This window comes from Cricetulus griseus, chromosome 3 (genome assembly GCF_003668045.3).
Source record: "Cricetulus griseus strain 17A/GY chromosome 3, alternate assembly CriGri-PICRH-1.0, whole genome shotgun sequence".
Taxonomy (NCBI): Eukaryota; Metazoa; Chordata; class Mammalia; order Rodentia; family Cricetidae; genus Cricetulus; species Cricetulus griseus.
Window position 1 is genome coordinate 69,894,883 of NC_048596.1, and position 22,168 is coordinate 69,917,050.

Sequence of the window (22,168 nt, forward strand, 5' to 3'; positions counted from 1 at the left end):
GAGACTATTTTTTGAGGATTTCTAATACACTTGCAAAGTACTGCCATTTCTACAACAAATCAGTAAACATCAATAGCTATACATTACAGAAGGCTGGGCCACTAATCAACAATTCCAGTGCTGGTCGCTGCTCCATTGCTCTTCAAAATGATGCATTTGATGTAATTTGAAGACCTCTAATTTAAATGGTTTCTCAAATTAAACCAATTGTACCAAGTCCACACAACTGCACTGGTAGACTTCTTCAAACACGGGAGCTTTAGGAAAGTTGGATGTGCCTGGCTTTTGAGCAGGCTCTTCACCATGAGATGAGGGTCAGATCAACATGAGTTCACACAGAACCACCAGCAGATGCCAAAGTGCAATGAATGACAAGTTGTCAAGATTGTTATTCAGAGACAAAGAATGAGCCAAGGTCATGTTTAAGACAGGGTGTCTTCAGGCAAAATTATTCAAATAAAGGAAATTTTAAGTCATACAGTCAATAGGCCTACTTAGAGACCACAGACCTAAGTTGGGGTTTTTTGAGGGGTGGGGGCAGTTCCAGATGGTTTGTCTGTGTAGTCCCAGCTGTCCTAGAACTCATTTTATAAATCAGGCTGGCCTTGAATCACAGAGAATGCCTCGAGAATGCTGGGATTAAAGGCTGTGCCTCCACCATCCTGGTCAAACATAAGCTTTTTTAAAAGAAATGCTAAGTAGTATTCTTATTTACTATTTGACAATTTCATACAAGTATACATACATATATCTAACTCATACCCATCAGCCTCCACGCCCCTTGGGTCCTCCTCAACATATTCCCCTCCCACTTTATTTCTTCTTTCTTTTATATTTTATTATTCTGTTTTTTTTTTCAAGACACGGTTTTTCTGTGTAGTTCTGGCTGTCCCAGAGCAAATTTTGTGGTCCAGACTGGTCTCAAACTTAGAGATCCACCTACCTCTGCCTCCTGAGTGCCGATACTAAAGGTGTGCCCCATGCTTTCCTGTCTCTTCTTTCTTTTAAACCCGCTGACAATGGTGACACACACCTTTAATCCTAACACTCAGGAAGCAAAGGCAGGTGGATCTCCTGAATTCAAGGCCAACCTAGTCTACAGAGCTATAGTTCCAGGACAGCCAGGGAGCCGGTGATACACAGAGAAACCCTGTCTTGAAAAACAAACCAAGGGCTAGAGACATGGCTCAGAGGTTAAGAGCACTGACTGTTCTTCCAGGGGTCCTGAGTTCAATTCCCAGCAACCACATAGTGGCTCATAACCATCTGTAATGAAATCTGGTGCCCTCTTCTGGCCTACAGGGACTCATGCAGACAGAACACTACACATAATAAATAAAATAATCTTTAAAAAAAGAAAGAAAGAAAAAAGAAAAACAAACCAAACAAGCAAAAAAACTAAAAACAAAACAACACTGAATCCCAGTTGGTGTTGCCCACATGCTCATGAGTGTGGGCTATCCACAGGAACATGGGCAACCTATCAGTAGCCACACCCTGAAGAATGACTCCCCCATATCCTATACTGCCCCATCAATGCTAGAATGTTGATAGATCAATCAGTCTTGTGCAGGTAGCTGGTAACCCATTGCAGCTGTGAGTTTGCCAGTGCATCGTCCAGGAAACAGCATTTTACATTATTCCTGTCTTGCTTTCCCTTCTGTTGCAATGAGAAAATACTCTGATCAAAGCACTTTAAGGGAGAAAGGGTTGATTTTGGCTTCTGTTCCAAAGGGCTAGACTCCATCATGACAGAGATGCCACGAGATAGAAAGAACATGAGGCTGGGTCTGGAGAGATGGTTCAGCAGTTAAGAACACTGGCTGCTCTTCCCAGCAACCAAATGGTGGCTCACAACCATCTGTAATGAGATGTGGTTCCCTCTTCTGTCCTGCAGGCATACATGCAGACAGAACACTGTGTGCATAATAAATTTTTTAAAAATTAACAAACAAAAGAGTACCAACACATACCAGACACGTTGTAAAAAAACAAAAACAAACAAACAAAAAAACAAACAAACAAAACATGAGACTCTTAGTGCCTCCAATGAAGCTTCCACAAACTTCCAAAACAGCCTGTTCCTGTTCCCAGCCACACATTCTCACTACCACAAAGCCACTAGCTCACCCTGCTCCACTGTGATGGAATACATCCTCTCAAACCAGGAGCCAAAACAAATTCATTCTCCCTTAAGTTGCTTTGCCAGATCACAATGACAAAAGCCACTAACGTAGAAAGTGAGGTGCAGACTTCAGCAGCTGGGGAAAGAATGAACAAAGCACAGTTGCCCTCTGTATGTCACCATGCATTGTTCTCCTGCTCAGTGATGAACACAGGCCCTACTATGATAGAAATGGAGGGTACTCATTTAGCTATTATTCCCCAACATCCCAGGTCCCCAAGAGATTCCTTGATCTGTCTCCAACTTTCTCACAGCCCACTTGGTCCTAGAAGGGAAGGGTGCCTTGCACCAGGGTACAGAAGCATAAGGCAGAGACAAGGGCACTGTCTTCTCGCCAAGCCAGCCCACCGTCTCAGTCAGCCTGAGTGGGTATGTCTTTCCCACATCAGACAAAGGAGTCAGGACACCCTGACAATTCTTCCTCGAACTGTTGGGTGACCTTGGAGCAAGCATCCTTTTCTCTAGCTCTCATAGTCCATCTCTGCTCCAGGAGATGATGGAAGTCCCTGGTGCCAGAAAGAGTTAATAGACAGGAATTGGGCAAGCTTGACTAAGTTTGGTAGATCACAGTACTTAGTGGGTTTCTCGTTTAGATCATGTCATAAAAGAAAATTTTGGTTTAGTGTTTTTAGACATTATTAACATGTGTTAATTGTATAAAATTATGAGTCTCATAAGATTTTTTATAAATGTGTAGAATATCATCTGATTATATTCATGCCACTGATTTTTGGTTTTAAAGAAAACCCTGCTGGAATATTTCGATACAAAGGGCCCACATATTTGAACTTTGGACTTTTAAACTGTTGAGACTGTTATTAGACTATGGGGACTTTTGAAATTGGACTAATGCATTTCGCATTACGATATTGTTAAAGGTTTATGGGGGTCAGAGAGTGGAATGTGGTAGTTTGTATTTCACCCCCATAATCTTATAGGGAGTGACACTATTAGGAGGTGTGGCTTTGTTGGAGTGGATATGACCTTGTTAGAGAAAGTGTGTCACTGTGAGGGCAGGCTATGAGGTTTCGTATGCTCAGTCAGTCAACTTTCTGTTGCCTACAAGATGTAGGAATCTTGGCTATTTCTCCAGCACGATTCCTGACTGCACACCACCATGCTCCCCACCACGATGGACTGAACCTCTGAACTGTAAGCAAGCTCCCTCTAGTAAATGTTTTCTTTATGAGAAAAAATAATAAAAACTTCTGTCTAGGCCTGAAACTATTCCAAACTAATGAACTTTTAAGGGGAAAAAAAGAAGCCAGGTGTAGTGGCACAAGCCTTTAATCACAGCCCTTGGGAAGCAGAAGCAGGCAGATCTTTGGATTTGAGGCCAGCCTGGTCTACAAAGCAAGTTCGAATACAGCAAGGGCTACACAGAGAAACCCTGTCTGGAAAAAATATGTGTGTGTGGAGGAGAAGGACCCAATGAACAAATGAAAAACTCTAGGGGCACCAGTAACACACAAGAAGATGCTAAACCAAGTAGCATCAGTCAACAAATCAAAACTTCCAAATGAAAGGATGAGAAAGGCAGCAACATTGTTAAGGGTATGGAAAATCAGAGTCCTGATTGGGAGGAATGTAAATGGTGCCATGGCTCCAGAATATAGATGGCCCTTCTTCAATTAAATGAAGAGCTCACATATGACCCATATTTTTACACCTAAGCATACATATAGCCAAGAAAAATGAAAACATGTCTACACAGAAGCTTGAGGTCACCATCCACAGTGACATTATTCATGAGTCAAAAGGCGGAAGTGACCTAGACATCCATCAGCTGATCAGTAAGCAGACAAAACGTGGCATATCCACGATGAAATACTATTCATCCATAAAAAGAATTAATGTCTGACCCATGCTACAACATGAGCCCTACACTGAACCCTGTGCTAAATGAAAGAAGCCAGGCACAGAAGAACACATTCTATGATTCCTTTCCTAAGAAACACACAGAGCACAGAAAACTAAAGACAGAGGGATTAGTGGTTGCTTGGGGATGAAGAGGTAAATAGCTCACAGTTTGGAGCTGCTTTTACAAATAAAGAAAATGTTTTAAAGTTGGGTGTGGTGGTACACACCTTTAACCCCAGCACTGGGGATGCACAGGCAGGTGGATGTCTGTGAGGTTGAGGCCAGCCTATTCTACCTTTTGAGTTACAGGCCAGCCATATTTATATAATGAGATCATCTTGAAATAAATTTTAAAAAGGAAGTGTCTTTCTTTTTTGGTTTTTTGAGACAGGATTTCTCTGTGTAGCCCTGGCTATTCTAAAACTCACTCTGTAGACCTTGAACTCAACAGAGATTTGCCTGTCTCTCTTCCTGAGTGCTAGGATTAAAGGTGTGTGCCTGCACCACATGCTGAAAAGAGTTTTAAAATTATGATGGCCGCCAGGCATGGTGTGCTGTAATCTCAGCATCTGGGAGATTCATGCAGGAGTATCAAGAGTGCAGGGTCATCCTCGGATACATGTCAAGTTTGAGGCCAGTTTGGAGCCACGCTGCCCTAAAAACTCAAAGATAATACTAAAAAAAACAGTCATCGTGATGGTTGTATGTGTCTGACTCAAACACACAAAGCTGGGCAACTTCAATGGCAAACTGCATGCTGTTTAAATTACCTGTCAGTGTAGCTGTTTGAAATAGCTGGGGTGGGGACTGAGCATCTTCTGATCTGAACATTCAGCTAACTCTAAGCAGCAGTGCTGAGAGCCACAGATAGGCCGTTCTATGTACTGATACCATGTGGGCACTTACGCATGTATATTTCAGCTATTCATTCATTCCGTATATGTACATATATGATACTTACATGTGTGTGCATAAGTACACATGCCCGTGTGGGTACATGTGCATGTAGAGGCCAAAGTGGGAAGTCCTCCTTTGGTGCTATCTACATTGTTGCCTTGAGACAACAGTCTCTCACTGAAGTGGAAGTTCTCATTTGGGGTAGGCTGGCCAGCTAGCAAGCTCTCAGAAACCAGCCATCCCTCTGTTTCACATCGTTAGGGATATTGGAACACCCAGGCACACCCAGGTTTTTTTTTTTCTTTTTGAACATGGGTGCTGTGGATTTGAACTCAGATTCTTGTGCTTACAGAATAACCCCCTTACCCGGTTATTCTGTAATGATTCATAATGACCTTAGAGGTTTAAAACTCTGGGACACTTAGTGTTTTAAATTAGCACTCATCTTTACTCAGTCAATCTGTGTCCAGATGGTGACTTCACTGTCTTTCCCCAACATGGAAGTCTATTGACCCAATGTGCCCACACTGCTGGCCATACAGCAGGCTCTGGTCTGAGGTTTCTGTGTGAACAGATGCTTATGGCCCCAACCAGATTCAACACATTTTCCTCTTGACTTTCATTTCGTTTCTTTCCTCAAACTTACTTCCATTTTTGATGAGACTCTCAGCTGTAAGCTGTATGCATGCCAGATGGGTAATGGCATGGCACCAGCAGAGCATTGTCCCCAGTGATTCACGGCTGAGGTACTTTTCCACTTGGCCAGCTGCCACCCTGTCTTCTCCATCCTCCCAGAGAGCCCTAAGGCCTTGACTTGTAGCATTTGTGCTCTTCCCTGCCTGGCTGACATGTCTGGATGTTCTTGCCTGGTCCTGCACCTGGCACCAGTTAGGAAATTCATTCTCCATTCCTTTAAAAAGAATAGTCACCAGCTTGAGAAACTAGGACCCTGGAAGTCAGACCCCCTTCCTTTCAGGAAGACCTACAGCTTGGAAAGAAAGAGGGAGAAAACCTACACCCTAAGCTTCAGGAAGACCCAGCCCAGATACTTGGGTCACTCAGAGGAAACTCGGGAGTCACTCCCTAATGGTTGAACTTTCTTGGTTTGAGGTCCGAAAGGAAGTAGCATCCCTAGGGTGAGCCTTGCTGATCCACTAGGCAAGATGCAGGAGACAAGCAAGTGTGTGTGCTGTTGTGCTGACAGTTTGACGAAATTGTTCTCAGACCCAAATGTAGAAGGACTTTATGGGCAAAGGTGTGCTCCTTGGATGGGAGAGTTAATGCATGGTGTTTTCTGCTTTTAATTTTATACACTAACCATTAACACTGGAGAAGTTGCTGATAAGATTACCAAGAAGGAACGGTAAAGAAAGCCAGCTTTTTCCTCCATGCCCACACAATCTGGCCCTAGACAGCTCCTCCCTTTGGAGGTCCCAACTGGCACAGGGCTCAGCTCCTACCTGCCCTCCTGCCTCTTCCCCAGGCACTTCAAACCTAGCCTGCCCAACTCTGAGCTCTGCACCTGATTTCTCCCTCTGTTCAACCCACTCCCTCCACCTACCTCTGCTCTCCGAATTGGCTACTTACCTGAGGGTACACCCTGTGCCCAGCCCCAGAAGATGACCACAGGCTCCTTCCGCATTTCAGTATTCTCACGACTAATCCTGAGATGGGCAGCTTCTTGTCAACGTTTCACAATGAGTTGTGTTTTGTTCACACTCCTTTTGATAACCTCAGCCTATCTAATCCTTAAAAACAGAAGCGTCTGGGCTAGATAGCTCTGTTGGTGAAATTCTGCTTGTGGTGTGAACATGAGGACCTGAGGTCAAACCCCAAGAACTTACACACAAAAAAAAAGTCAGACATGGTGGAGTGCATATAATCCCAGGGCTGGGAGGCAGTGACAGGTGAATACCTGGCTCACTGGCCAGACAGCCTAGCCTAAAAAAAAAAAAAAAAAAAAAAAAATCAAAGGTGGCTGGCATCTGAGGAGCAACACCCTAAGTTTGACCTCATTTGTGTGGAACATGCACATACATGTATGCGCGCGAGTGCGCGCACACACGCGCACAAATACATAGAATCTTAGGTCATTACATATCTACATATGTCTTATTCCCTCTATTTTCCAGTTTTACCTTCCCTCTGCCTCACAGCCTTGTCTGTTTCCTAGCATCAGGAAACAGTTTGCAATCTGTCTCCATTGAGGTGGCAGCTCCTGGAATTCCTTTGCAGGTGGTGCCTAGGTCTCTCACAACATAAGCTGGCATTGTGGTGCTGGCACACAGATAAATAAACCAACTGGACAAAAGGGAGCCCAGGCCAGACTCACGCAAAGCTATAGATACCTGATTTACCAAAGGCCTTGCTGCAATTCCATAGGGTGGTCTTCTCAATAAAGGGTGCTGAACCAATTGCTACTCAGGTGGGGAAAGGGAACTTACATACACATATACGGGACATGTGCATGCAGGACATGAACACTCACTCTAAGTAGAGGCTTGAATGAGAAAAACTAAAACAAGGGAAGAGTCCAGGAGAAAGGGGTCTGCACAAAGAAACAGCATGATCTGGGAACCAAGAGATTTTGTGAACAGGACACAAAATCATAACCTTAGAATTTCTGCTAAACACAAAGACAAACTACCAATAGTAAAAGTATTACAAATGGCTTTCGAGAAATTAGAACCAGAATATGCAACTCAGAAATAAAAGGGCAGGTCTAGAGAGGTGACCCAGCAGTTAAGAGCACTGGCTGCTTTCCCACAGGACCCTGGTTCTGTTCTCAGCATGTACATGGCAGCTCACAAGCATCTTTAATTCTAGTCCCAGGGGACAACGGCCTCTTCTGGCTTCCATGGATACTAGGCATGCACACAGTACACATACATATAAGCAGGCAAAGACTCATACACATAAACTAACATTTTTTTTTTAAAAAAGGGCAAAACTAAGGGGAAAAAAAAATCTTGTACAAAGAGCTCATAAAGCACCCAATGCCATAGAAAGATACAGGTTAAAACAATGGAACACATACACAAGAAAAAATGAAAAAGACAAAGAGAGCAGAATCCTGAGGTGGCCTCCAAAGTTTCTGGCCTCTTTGTAGCCATGTCCTATTTAGTCCTCACCTTCTCATCTGGGGGATAGGATCTGTGGTTATAATGGATGTCACTTCTGAGGTTAGGTGAGCTGGGGGTGGATTTTACAGGCCTAATTAAGGCCTCTAATGGGTTTAATATGGAGTCCATCAAAAGGCAGAGTACTGGGCTGGAGAGATGGCTCAGAGGTTAAGAGCACTGGCTGCTTTTCCAGAGGTCCTGAGTTCAATACCCAGCAACCACATGGTGGCTCACAACCATCTGTAATGAGATCTGGTACCCTCTTCTGGTGTGGAGATATACATGGAAGCAGAATGTTGTATACATAATAAATAAATAAAATCTTCAAAAAAAAAAAAAGGCAGAGTACTCTGGTTTGGCCTGCTCTGATCAGGAGAGCCTTTTGAAACACAAGGGCTGAGCTGAGCATATAGCTCATCGACCCAATAGTGGAGCAGGCTGCCCTTGAGGATGGCCATCTTGTCTGTCAGTCTGGGTCATTAGCTCTAACACCCTGCCCATTGCAAGAACACAGAGTAGTTTGAAGTAACTTATTAAGACCTTCTGACCGCCACAAGTGCACAAAACACACAATGACAAAAAGCTAATCTTCTTACTGTTGGTATTTTGCAATTTTTCTTGTATGGAGCAGACTAAATAATTCAAGATTTCACTGCCCTCACTGTAGGATTATATTTTATTAGGCTACAGATAATTGGTTTTTTAAACATGTTCTTTACATAATAAAATCCCAATCTCATATAGTTCAACCCAATGCTTCCCTGGTCCTATGTTGTCTAGCTTGACTGTTATTTTCTCTGGCCAATGAAGTATGAACGTGGTGGCATGTGTTGCTTCTGAGCAGCGTATCTTTTCCTTCTTATGTGACTTCTACACATTTCTGAGACAGACGCTGCTCTTCTTGGGTCCCAGAATGAAAACGACAAAATAAAGAGCCATTAGTAACCCACAATGGACATCTAATGATCAACAAGACTGTGGTGGTTTGAATGACAATGTTCCCATAGGCTCAGATTTTAAATATGTGGCCTCCAGTTGGTGACATGTTTGGGGAGGTGCTGTGTGACAAACTTTTCCTGGGGAGACTCAGCACATGTCTACTCATGCCAGAAAGGGAGCTCAAGACAGACCAGACAGTATAGATACCACCCAAATCCAACATGGTGTGAGTTTTATTGGGGTTACTTACAGGAATATGAGTAAGGGATTACTTATAGGAACAGAAATAACTCAAAAGACAGCTCTATCACCTAAGCCCACCCAGTACAGATGAAAGCTCACAAAAGCTGAGAACCTGGAGCATGCTGCACAGCCTGCAAGCAGCTCAACAGGTTTGAGCATGTACTTTCCAGGTGCCTCAGTTGGTCTAAACCTCTTCCAGTAAGCTCAGATGGTTTCTGCTTCCTCAGGCAGCAGTTCTGGTCTCATAGTCTTCTTTGCAGTTTGTCTTGTCTCAGAGTCTTGGCAGCTTTTATTGCTTACTCTAGGAGAAAGAGGCCTAGTGAATCTGGTCAGTTTCAGGGACTTCCTGAAGCTATTTTTGAGTTACTTACTTTCCTGTTTAAGGAATCTCTGAGGTTGTACAACAGGATGTTTAGGAGATAGCCTTGTGGGAGGAAGTATGAACATTGGAGTCGAGGTTTCAAAGCCACTGCCAAAGCCGGGCGTTGGTGGCACATGCATTTAATCCCAGCACTCGGGAGGCAGAGGCAGGTGAATCTCTGTGAGTTCGAGGCCAGCCTGTTCTCCAGAGCAAGTGCCAGGATAGTCGGATAGGCTCCAAAGCTACACAGAGAAACCCTGTCTCGAAAAACCAAAAAAAAAAAGCCACCGCCGTTCTCAGTTCTTGCCTTCTCTCTGCTTGCTTGCAGTCCAAGGTGTGAGCCTTCAGCTTCCTGCTTCTGCCACCATGCCTGTTGTTGCCATGCCTTCCTGTCATGATGGACTCACCCCTCCAGAACCGTTAACCCAAATAAACTTCTATAATTTGCCTCAGTCATAATGTTTTAGAAAAGCAACAGAAAAGTAATACAAAACCCCTATGTTACAACCCTGTAGAATAGCCTAGAATGTTCCTTCAATACCTGTCTGGTGTGCCCTGTAACATAGATGAACTTTTGTATGTCTGTCTCTCTTATTCCTTATTGCCTGGGACCGAAGGAAATTTCCTGCCCAGGTGAAGCCCTTGAATGCTGAATGAATTTAATCAAGCACTTTATTTCTTCTGCTGGAAAGAAACTGGCTGAGCATAGCCACTGTGCAGTGTTCATTAAGGCTTGTCCTACTTTTAAGCTTAAGGACAAGAATCAATCATGAGCCAAGCTGTGTTAGGTCAGCAAAAAAAATCCCCTAGCAATTAAGGCTCCACGAAAGCTGTCTTAGAACAGCTTCCAGAATCGGAATAGAACCCAATGTTCAGCATGTGAATGTTGGCTCCTCTCCCTGGGGGCCTTCCTGTTACCTTAATCAGGATGAAGACACCAAGCAAGGCAACAGAAACTGGAGCTGCAGTGAAACCATGTTGGTCTTCATGGACCATGAGACACAAAGCAGTAGAAGTGATCTGAGGTGTATGCATTACAGTGACAATGTGGTACGATTGTGACTGTGTGTGATGTTTGTTCCGTTTTTGAAACAGTCTCACTGTGTGGCTGTGGCTAGCCTGGGATTCCCTATATAGACCTCCTGGCCTAGAATCTACTAAGATCTGCCTGTCTGTGCACCTCAGTGCTGAAAATAAAGGTGTGCACTGCCATGTGGGGCTTAAATGTTTAAAAAAAATCATACATCGTGGGGCTTTACTCAGCAGTAAAGAGAAGCTACATGGCAGCACACAGACAACTGTAACTCCAGTTCCAGGGGATCAGACACCTTCTTCTACTCTCCCTGGGCACCAGGCACACAAGATGCATTTATTTCTTCTGTCTTTGTGTTCCTATTGCAGGGATAAATATCATAACCAAAACGACTTTGGGGGCTGGAGAGATGGCTCAGTGGTTAAGAGCATTGAACTGCTCTTCAAGAGGTCCTGAGTTCAATTCCCAGCAACCACATGGTAGCTTACAACCATCCATAATGAGATCTGGTGCCCTCTGCTGGTGTGCAGGCAGAATTCTGTATATAAGTAAATCTAAAAACAAAACAACCAACCAACCAAACAAACAAACAAACAAAAAGAACCAACTTTGAAGGGTTAGTTTGACTTACATATCCCAGGTCACAGCCCGTTGAGGGAGGCCAAGACAGGAACCTGAAGGCAGGAACTGAAGCAGAGGCCATGAAGAACACTGCTTACTGGCTTGCTCCCCATGGCTTGCTCAGCCTGCTTTCTTATACTACCTAGGACTATCTGCCCAAGGGCGGCACTACCCACAGTGTTACCTGCACCCCTCACCCCAGCAGCAATCACTAACCAATGTTCTTATCTACTGGAGGCATTTTCTCAACTGAGGCTCTTCTTCCCAAATAACTCTAACTTCTGTCAAGCTGACTTTTCTCAATTCCAAATTTGTTTATCTAACTGCCTGCTGGCCATTTCTACTTGGATGTCTAGCTAAGTATCTCAAACATAACATGTTCAGTACTGAGATTGTGGGCTTCTCCCTCAAGCCTGACTACTTGCAGATCTACTACCCCAGTCATAGCTTTTCTATGCTAATAGTTACCAACAGGCTGTTCCCCTGTACTGCTGGTGCCTCACTTCCTCTCACTTGCCACACGTGATCCACTGGAAAATCTCTCACCTTCAAAATATAAACAGGCAAATGGAAGAGTGAGAAGAAAGGATAAGGAACAGTAGGAACCAAAATTATAAGTTATATATGATGGTCACCAGGCACAGATGTCCCTGGGACCAAAGGCTCCCATTTCCATTTGGAAATAAGTATGTGTGATGGTTAACTTTGATTGTCAACTGGACACAATGTAAAACCACCTGGGAAAGGGGTTACAATGAAGGACTGTCTAGAATAGGTTGGCATCTAATGTGGGCATGACCATGTGGATTGTCATGATTATGTTAACTGAGGTGAGACAATGTGCCTACTGTGGGTGGGGCCATTCCCTGGGTAGGGTATCCTGGACTATATAGAGTGGAAAAAGTGCTAAGCACTCGCATACATACACTAATCCACCGTTCTCTGCTCTTGACTGCAAATGCGACCTGTTGCTTCAAGTTCTTGCCATCTTGACCTTCCAGCAGTGATGGACTGTAACCTGGAAATGTGAGCCCCAATAAGCTTTTCCCCTCATGCTGCTTTTGTTAGGGCGTTTTATCATGGTGCAGGAAAGGAAATGAAGATGGTGAATACCAGGTAGGAGGACTTAACTGGGAAAGTTCCTCAGTCATGGAAATTCCCCCACATTTTCTCCCTCTCTTACCTTCCACCTGAAGAAAACTAGGGCAAGGAGAGATTTGTGAGTCATAGCTTTTAAGAGGTCCTTGAACCTTGAAAAGAATGACTTTCATTCTCTATCCACTTGGACCATTGAGATTGGAAATCAACATTATGCACTACTTGTCACGTAATACAGTTTCCTAGAAGCACCTTGCTCTGGGCTTCCTAGACGTCCTCTCTACTACACTGCTTCTTACCCATGCCATCATTCTTCCACCATCTCAGCCTCTGGATGCACAGTTCTCCACATAAGATCAACAATAGTTTGTTGAGCTTTCTATTTCTTTTGATAAATCCTTTCATTTCCTTAGGTCTACAGTACATGGAAAACAATAATCTGACTCCAACCCCAAGAAGTCAAAAGCAAATAAACATCTACCAGTCTGCCGGGCATTGGTGGCACATGCCTTTAATCCCAGCACTCGGGAGGCAAAGGCAGGCAGATCTCTGTGAGTTTGAGGCCAGCCTGGTCTCCAGAGCTACACAGAGAAACCCTGTCTCGAAAAACCATATATATATATGTATGTATGTATGTATGTATGTATGTATGTATGTATGTATGTATTAATTATATTATATATTTATTATGTATATATTATATATTATACATTATATATATTATTTATATAAATAAATATAAATATATAAATATATATGAATATATTATTTATATATATCATATATAATAAAAATATTATATATTATATTAATTATATTAATTATATTAAGAGAGAGAGAGAGAGAGAGAGAGAGAGAGAGAGAGAGCGCAACCAATACCAGAAGGTGGCACTATTGTCACATGTAATGTCAGGACAATGAGCTACCAGGAGTTTATCAACTAGCATTGTAAACACTAACCAGTAACATTTTTCAACACGACTCATTTAAAAATTTTTACTTCTATTATTTTTTGTGTGTATGGAAGTGTGTGTATACACACGTGGGTATAGGTGCACATACATGAGCACTTGCAGAAGCCAAAGAACTTCATGTGTCCTGCTCTCCAATACTCTGTTGGGTCAGGGTTTCTCCTTGACCTGTTGGCTGGCAGCCAACAGACTGAACTTCACATACATGTCCTCTACCAGTACTAGGGTTATAGGCACAAAATGATGACCACAACCAGCTTTTTATGTGGGTGCAACTGATCTTCATGCTGTGTGTCGAGCGCTCTTACCCACTGAACCATCTCTCCAGCCCCAAGACACATCTTGATGTTTAGGAAAAATACATTTTTTAAGATGTATATTTATTCTTTGAAAATTTCACACATGTATACAATGAATTTTTATTTTCTGAAGAAGTCTGAGGGCTACCTGCCGCTGCCTGAAAGCTAAGGGGACCAAGGAATTTTAGGGAACATACAATCTTTACAAATCATTGGAAAATGGAGAAAACTGAATTTTAATCTCTGTAAAATCAGCAATGTGAAAATCAGCAAATGGAAAATACAAAGCCATCTAACTAAGCATGCTTCTAATCATGTCTTGTATGGATTTTCAACCCCTTCCAAACACCAGGCTTTTATATGAGATCCAGAATTAAGCTATTAGAACTCTGCTTTTTTTTTTTCTTTAGAGACAGGGTCTCACTATGTAGACTAGGCTGGCCCTCAAACTCAAAGAGATCTGTTTGTCTCTGCCTCTCAAGTGCTGGGATTAAAATTGTGCACCACCACATGCAGCCCTGTATCTTTAAATTTAATTGGGGCTTGTTTACAGTTTCAGAGGATCGGTCATTATCATTCTGGGGAGTATGGCGTTATGCAGGCAGGCATGGTACTGGAGAATTAGGTGAGAACTTATATCCTGATGCAAAAGCAGCAGGCAGATAGAAAGGGAAACTGGGAATGGTGTGGGCTTTTGAAACCAGTGACAGAACTCCTCCAACAAGGCCATACCTCATAATCTTTTCCAAGAGTTCATCACATGCAAATATGGCCTATGGGAGCCAGTCTCATTCAAACCAGCTCAGAGGGCATCCGAGTTGGAGTTACAGGTAGGTGCTAAGAACTGAACTCAGGTCCTTAGCAAGAGCAGTGCATATTTTGTTTTTGTTTATCAAAACAGGGTTTCTCTGTGTAACAGCCCTGGCTGTCCTGGAACTCACAGAGATCCACCTGCCTCTGTCTTAAGAGTGCTGGGATTAAAGGCTTGCATAACCATGCCTGGCTGTAGTGCATGCTTTTAACTGCTAAGCCCCAAAGCAATAAATAGTAAGGACAGCCTTTTGTATTTCAAATTGTAAGTGTAAAGTTCAATGTATTTATATTAGTGGCCTGTCCTTTACTTAGTTCATAAGTGTTTGAACTTCCTCTGGGAAGCAGGCCCTGAGTCAGACTACACATACTGTTCACCACAGCTGGTAAACTGAGTTCACTATCAAAAGGAGAAAATTGCAAAAAGCAGAGTTGAAGATTTTTATGTTTGTTTTGGGGGTTTGACTGCATTTGAGTACCTCACCCCACATGGCAGGTGGTCGGTCCGTCTGTGCGTGCCTGCGTGTGTCTAGGGAGTCCTATGTCTTCTGCAATTAGTCTTGCCTCAGCTCAGCCTGGCCAATAACCAAGAGCTGTATGAAACTCAGATGATTCAAACATGCTTCATAGGTAATTTTCAATTTCATTTTGCTTTTGAGAACATGCTTTTTGTTTCTTTTTTTAAGTAAAATAAGCAATAGACATTTTCTTCTTACATTTCTTAAGAATTGAATTCATGGATCTGTTGGGCCTGGTGGTTCACACTTTTATAGCCTAGCACTTGGGAGGCAGAGGCAGGAAGATCTCTGTGAGTTCAATGTGAGCCTGGTCTACATAGTGAGTTTCAGACCAACTAAGACCATATAGTGAGACCCTGTCTCAAAAACAAAAAAAAAGAAGAAACCAAACACCAAGATTTCAAGGATCTGAAATCCCTCCCCACCCCCCCCACCCCCCCCCTTTGGTTTTTTCGAGACAGGGTTTCTCTGTTGTAGCCCTGGATGTCCTGGAACTTGCTCTGAAGACCTGGCTGCCTCAAACTCAGGGATCTGCCTGCCTCTGCCTCCCAAGTGTTGGGATTAAAAACATGTGCTACCACTAACTGATGTGAAATTTATTTGTTCAAAGGTAAACAAATAAATTAAGCAAAAATGTTTCTTACCAGTTCTACTGACTTGTTTACATGAGAGCTGAACCAAACAAATGGGAAATAAGTGAAAATGAATTCTGAGCAGTTTATTCTCAAGTCATTACAGTGTTCAACCAATTGGACATACAAAGATAGCAGGTGTAACAGTAAACATCACGAGGCACATTCCTGTTCTGAAAGGAGATACATTATACACACACAAAAAAAAATGCAGCAAATATTACAGTATTCAAACTAACTGTTGATACTTCAGGTGTGACATATTTACAGGAAAGTATGTTTTAAAATAATTAAATAATTTTCATAAGCTTACAAAAGAATGGAGATAAATATTCGGAGACGCTGACAATCACAAGAACATATTCCTATGCTTTTGAATAAGGCTAATTCTATAAAAAGTCCCAAAATAGAGCTAATATTTTGCCACCATGAAATATATCAAATTACCAATACCAAAATATGTTCAAATGAACGTACACTGTGGCTGTACCAAAGAAAACAGCGCCAGGCTCATCAATACTGCCAAGTGTCTATACTCGGGTTCCTAGGTATGTTTATGAAAAAGGAAAAAGAGCCTGGATAATGAACACGGCAGCAGAAGGGTAGTAACTGCTTAAAAACCTTGTTGTCCTGTGGTTTTCCATGCAGTTGCAAAAGAGAAAACTACATAAAACTCTAACATATTAGCTTATGAATATAAAAGGTGAGCAGTGTGTTCTTGTACTGGGTAACCAAGCAACACATCTTAATCTCTAGGCCCCACCACGGCAGCAAATTTCTCATCCTCCAACAAGTAGTCTTAGAACATAAAAAGGCAAAACACTAATACCTATGACTCCAAAACAGAAGTGTGAGGGACTGGAAATACCATAGAGCAGCAGCCTGGGAAAAGCAAACACTTAAGACTTTGCCACAAAACAGTACTTGCTCAAACCAGTCTGTCGCTCAACACCAGAACTACAGGTTCTTTAGTAGAGGTACTTCTATTTAGGATATCCCCACAATTAAATGCATACTCAAATTTGTTTTTCAAGACAGAAATATTGCACAGGTAGTAGAACACCAACATTCTGGTATCTCTGACATAAATGCTATCTTATTTAACATATCAAGCTATGCTACTGAAATTAATTTTTTTAAACAGTTAAAGCCAATCATGTAGGACTTTGGAGCACAATTCTAAATGAGAAGACACAGGCACTTGGATATAGGTTATTAATGATGAAAAGGTAGAGGCCATGACTAAGGGCAGTTATGACTTTATTTATGAACTGAGGTCTTTCACTGGCCCAAATTCAGTAATAAATTCAGAAATAAGATCTATTTACCAAAAAAAAAAAAAACAAAAAATCAAACAAACAAAAAAACCAGCTAGGTAGTGGTGGTGCATGCCTTTAATCCCAGCACTTAGGAGGCAGAGGCAGACAGATTTCTGTGAATGTGAGGCTAGCCTGGTCTATAGAGCAAGTTCCAGGACAGCAAGAGCTACATAGAAACCGTCTTGGAAAAAAAAAAAACATCTTCCCAAAATTTATGATCAAAAACTTTTTACTGAAATAAAATACTGATAGATGCAAGTTCTAAACTTTTTTAAACAAGTGTCTAGGCTATGTGCTGGTGACACAGGTCTATAATTTGGGAGGCAACAGAGGCAGGAGGATCACCACAAGTTCCAGGACAGCCATGCTACACACAAAAAAAAAAAGTCTCAAAAAAAGTTCTACACACACAAAAAAAAATCTTAGCTTTGGCTGAGCTCTAGTCCCCACCTTTGCTGCTCCCCACACCTTCAATCCATACCTGCACCAACAGTCTAATCAAATCTTCTATGCAAACTTTACCACTCACCTGAAAAGCCAGGATATCAAAAATGGTTAGAATTTCTAAATAGTCCACATTGCAATATAAATTTTGCAGCACCACAGACATGAGTTTAGGAGTTCTTGTCTGGCAATGTCCTATTTAATAATGTTGACCAATAAGAATGTGTAAATGTTGAATATTTCATAGGGAGTCATATTAACTTTTTTAAATGACCAAAATAATAAGAAATTTTAATGTTTTAAGTTGTTATTTAAAATTTCAAAGTCACCAAGAAAAACACACACATACACACACACACACATTTTTACCACCCAAACATATAAAGCTTCAGACAGACAGTCAATATGGACACAGCTTTTTCCTTCCTTTCTTAAAGAAATTACTTTGACTTGGCCACTCCCTAGATTCTTGGCTTGCCAGCTTACAGAGTACACCCAAGAGACAATATATTATTATATACGCACTGAAACCATTCACCCTCTATCATCTTTGGCTAGAAGCCTCATGAAAGGACACTGAGGGATGAGTGGGGCAGACAGCCCACGTGCTCCCACCTTACACATCACTGACTGGCAGGCTGGCATCATCTAAGTCCACTGGCTCACCATCTTTTCCCTGAGGGCCATTTTTACTTTGAGGTCTGAGCAGAGCTTGTTCAGTCACTTTGGAAGCTGGTTCTCTTGGAGAGACAGTCTGGACCTTGAAGTTCCCTGGCTTGACCTTGGCAAGAGATTCGTAAAATCCTCGCTTCTCCATGGTATAGCTTGAGACCAGAGAGTGGCTGCGAGAGGCTGCGGAATGTGAGGTGGCTGCTGCTGCCCCGGCAGGACGGACAGTGTATTTGGATTCTGAAGGACAGCCGGAATGCTCCTGGAAAGAAGAGTGGTGGTCAGACACAGCTAATCACAGACAACAAAGTTAGTCAGTTACTCAATGTGAGACTTGATTCTCTGAAAAACAAACAACACACACACACACACATACACATACACAAAGCAGAAGCACGAGCCATGCAGCATACATGTGCAAGTTCCTTCCCAAAGCAATGCATTTTAGGGGTGAGTTCAAAGCAATGATAGCCAACAACCAATTCCCCTAAGAAACTGATTCTGTCACCAAAGCTGAATCTGTCAGCTTATGGCACTTTGAAGGCCTAGCTAGCCTAAAATGAAATACGGTGTTCCAACTGCAACTGAATTGTGTAAAAAGAAGAGTCTACCAGCATTTATTTATGAGAAATGGGAATTATCCCAAGTATTTAAAAAAAAATAAAAAGACAAAACATAAAAATGAAAGACTATATATTAATCAACAAGAATCAAGACTTTTCAGACATGATTTAGTCCAGTAGTCTGACAATTTGTTTTTGTTTCTCTTAATTTCACTGCAACTAATTGCAAATGATTTAATTGTTTACTTTGGATAAGTCACACATTCATATGGTTTAAGATTTTAAAAGTAAGAAAGGGTACAACTGACTCACTTAAAACTCTGATGAAGTAGGATCAATTGTGAATACTGATTTTATTGTACTTCTAGTAACAAATCTGAAGACACTGCCGGATGCCGGGCAGCTCCTGGCCTGCGATCATTTAGGACACTAGCTGCTTTGAAAACAGCACCACAATCAGCAAACACTACAGGCTCCCATTACATGGTAAACTTCACCAGAGCTCTAAAATGCCATGCAATTCTGGTGACATAGTTTATCCGACGTGGATGCGTGCAGAAGTTTGCCTGGATCCGAATAAAGGCACATTTTAAGTGTTGTACAATTAAAAAAAAATCTCAAAATACATAAAACATGAAAATCAAAACTCTTGCAGCAATTCAGTCAGTTTCTGAAACTCTGGAAGCTTCCATTAGTATGGTTGCTTTTGTCTTTTTTTTTTTTTCACTATATATATTCAACCTGATGACTACAGTAAAATAGTTTGCGTTAGTGATGACAACTGCAAAAGGCAGTCCAGTTAACTCAACCTTCTATGATCAGTTGTAAGTAGGGAGCGAGTCCAGGCCCTCTACTAAGAAGGCACATTTGCATGAGAGCCCACATACGTGCTGCATTCACCAGCTCTTGATGTATACCTCTGTATACAAGGGTTCGACAGCCTTCTGGCCTGCCGCATCTGGAACACAGTGCAAAGCTAAGATTAGAGTTAACCTATATTGGGAAAGGGAGGAAAAGAGAGAATTCTGCTGATAGTCACAGCTGGACAGTCCAATTTGCCCCCACCACAAAGCACAGAACACAAACACCCTTCTCCAACTTGCCCTCTTCCCAACAGACATTGTTTTTGCAGAGAATCTCATATTTGACTGTTGAAAGAGTAACATAAAATGCAGGCAGTTACAAAACTAACACCCATGAAAGAGATTTCTCCAATATTCCTAAAGAAATACTAGTATAATGAAAAATGATTAAGGAATGGGAAAAGGGGATTACTATCTACTGATATGTTATTATCACTATCAGGAAACCACTAAAAGACAGTATTACAACCAGGAAAAATACTGAAAGTACAGGGTATCTAGGTATCTACAGAATCTACATCATAAAGGCTATGGAACAGGCACACTAGGACAGTTGGCAATAGTGTTACTTTTAAGATGTACTCTCTCAAAAGGATTTGCATTTTCGGAACAGGGATGAATGGCCAAAGTGTTCCAAACAAAACTATTTCTTAGGATTTATTTGAACAAGATGAATAACAAGTGTTTCTCTTGCTATGTCTGAGCAGATAAGTTGTTCCAATGTTACTATCAAACTACAGCAGAGATAACAAGTTTTTCTATCAACCTGCTAAAAACTTAAAATAATAACATGAAACGGAAAAAAAAAATGAATGGGAACTGTATCTAAGGCTCTAGTTTGGTCAGCAGTATTCCAACACCACTAAGGGAAAAATCTTAACTGAAAATTGGCAGGTAAAGGGGAAACCAAGAAATCACAAAACTCTGTTTTACTGGAACTAAAAGTGCCCTGAATGGTCAGGCCAATGCCACATATCAAGAGAGCCAAACTGCCACACCTAGACCTACTAACAAGAACCTAGCTGCAAGAACAAAGGAAGAAAGGCTCTATTCTTTAGCTGCCCAGCTTGTGCATCAATACAATGTGTACAGAAAGTTATGTACATGTGATACTACAAGGAAGCTCTGAATTAGGGTGCATTATTTTTGCAAGTCCAATTGGTATGAAAGTCAACATGCAAATAATCTCAACAAAGAAAGAAACCAAAGGATTAGGGTAGAGGAACAAAGCAACTCCAAAGGATGCAGTCTCCCCAAGGAGAAAACCTACAGAAGATGCTGATCTGCCAGGTCCCCGCTGTGCTACGATGGCGCCAGAAACTGCTTTAATCCAACTATGCATCTCTTCGGGGCTATCAGCCTAAAGGAAATCAAAGGGATGGCTCAGTCAAATTTCTCTCAAAAATCACCTTCTATTTCCATATATTCCGTACCTTGGTAATACAATATTACCTGCAAACACATTCAAAGGCAATACTTTCTAAAAATTTTCTTTTTCAAAACACTTTGTTTTGTTTTGTTTTTCAACACAAGATTTCTCTCTGTAACCATGGCTGTCCTGAATTCTCATTGTAGACCAGGCTGGCTTTGAACTCAAGAGATCTACCTGCCTCTGCCTCTGCCTCCCAAGTGCTGGGATTAAAGGTGTGCTCCACCATGCCTGCCTTCAAAACACCTTTTTAAAAGATTATTGTGTGGGGCCTGGAGAGATGGCTCAGGGGTTAAGAGCACTGGCTGCTCTTCCAGAGGTCCTGAGTTCAATTCCCAGCAACCACATGGTGGCTCACAACCATCTGTAATGAGATCTTCTGGTGTGCAGATATACATGGAAGCAGAATGTTGTATACATAATAAATAAATAAAATCTTAAAAAAAAAAGATTATTGTGTGTGTGTGTGTATGTGTATGTGAGAGAGAGAGAGAGTAGAGTGGGATTCAATAATCATTGGTCCAGCAGACCTCAACTACAGAGTCAAAAGAGGGCACCACTGGAGCTGTAGTTAGAGGCAGTTGTGAGCCACCCACCATGGATTCTGGGAAGAAAGCTTGGGTCCTCTGCAAGAGCAGCAAGTGCTCTTAACCTCTGAGATGCCTTTCCAACTTCTGAAAGCACTTTTTGTGTGAGCATGTTATTGAGCAGTGAACCAAGGCACTCAAGCGTTCCAGGAAAACACTTGGCCTCTGAGCCTTTGTTTTAAAATTTGTGCTTTAATTTTGACACAGAGTTACACTAAATTGCTCAGGCTGGCCTTCACTTCACTCTTTGTCAAGGTTGCCCTTGAACTTCCTGCTTCAGTCTTTTGAATAGTTGTGGTTACAGGAATATACCATCAAGCCCGGCTTTAGAAACACCCGGAGTTTCTGAACAAGGTACTATATGGAAACATATAATAGCCACTGCATGTTTTAAAAGCAGACACATAAAACTGCCAATGATGAATGTTTTTGGAAAGGAAATAAGAGGAAGAAACCAAAGAAAGTTCTTTTTTTCCTGTCAAATGCTACAGTCTGAACTTGCTACATGTTAACTGCCACTTTAAAAACTATTAAGACACCCTTCTACATATTAATTTTAGGAATAATTTCTAATAGGACACTGAATTAAAGAGAAGAGACACTGGTAGTCAAATTCAAAAGTAGTCCTCTTGCAGAACCTGGAAAAGCTGTTGCTGCTATTGATGCATAACATATTGCCATTATTGCTCTTTTTATATAAATATA

At 41.8% G+C, this 22,168-nt stretch overlaps 1 protein-coding gene across 6 annotated transcripts in view; it reads right to left on the bottom strand.

Annotated features, from left to right (window-relative positions):
* Positions 1-15,654: 15,654 nt before the first annotated feature.
* The window catches only part of Plekha1 (pleckstrin homology domain containing A1), a 54,015-nt gene continuing 47,501 nt past the window's right edge, over positions 15,655-22,168 (bottom strand). For 3 of the 6 annotated variants that reach the window (XM_027404401.2, XM_027404402.2, XM_035442162.1), the window contains 2 exons: positions 20,718-20,807; positions 15,655-18,283 (listed from right to left, as the gene is read on the bottom strand). In XM_027404401.2, the coding sequence (XP_027260202.1) occupies positions 17,969-18,283; positions 20,718-20,807 (405 nt within the window). In that variant the 3' untranslated portion in view covers positions 15,655-17,968. Of the gene's footprint in view, positions 18,284-19,393; positions 19,543-20,717; positions 20,808-22,168 lie in introns of all 6 variants that reach the window. The other 3 variants (XM_027404404.2, XM_027404403.2, XM_027404405.2) reach the window with 3 other exon arrangements.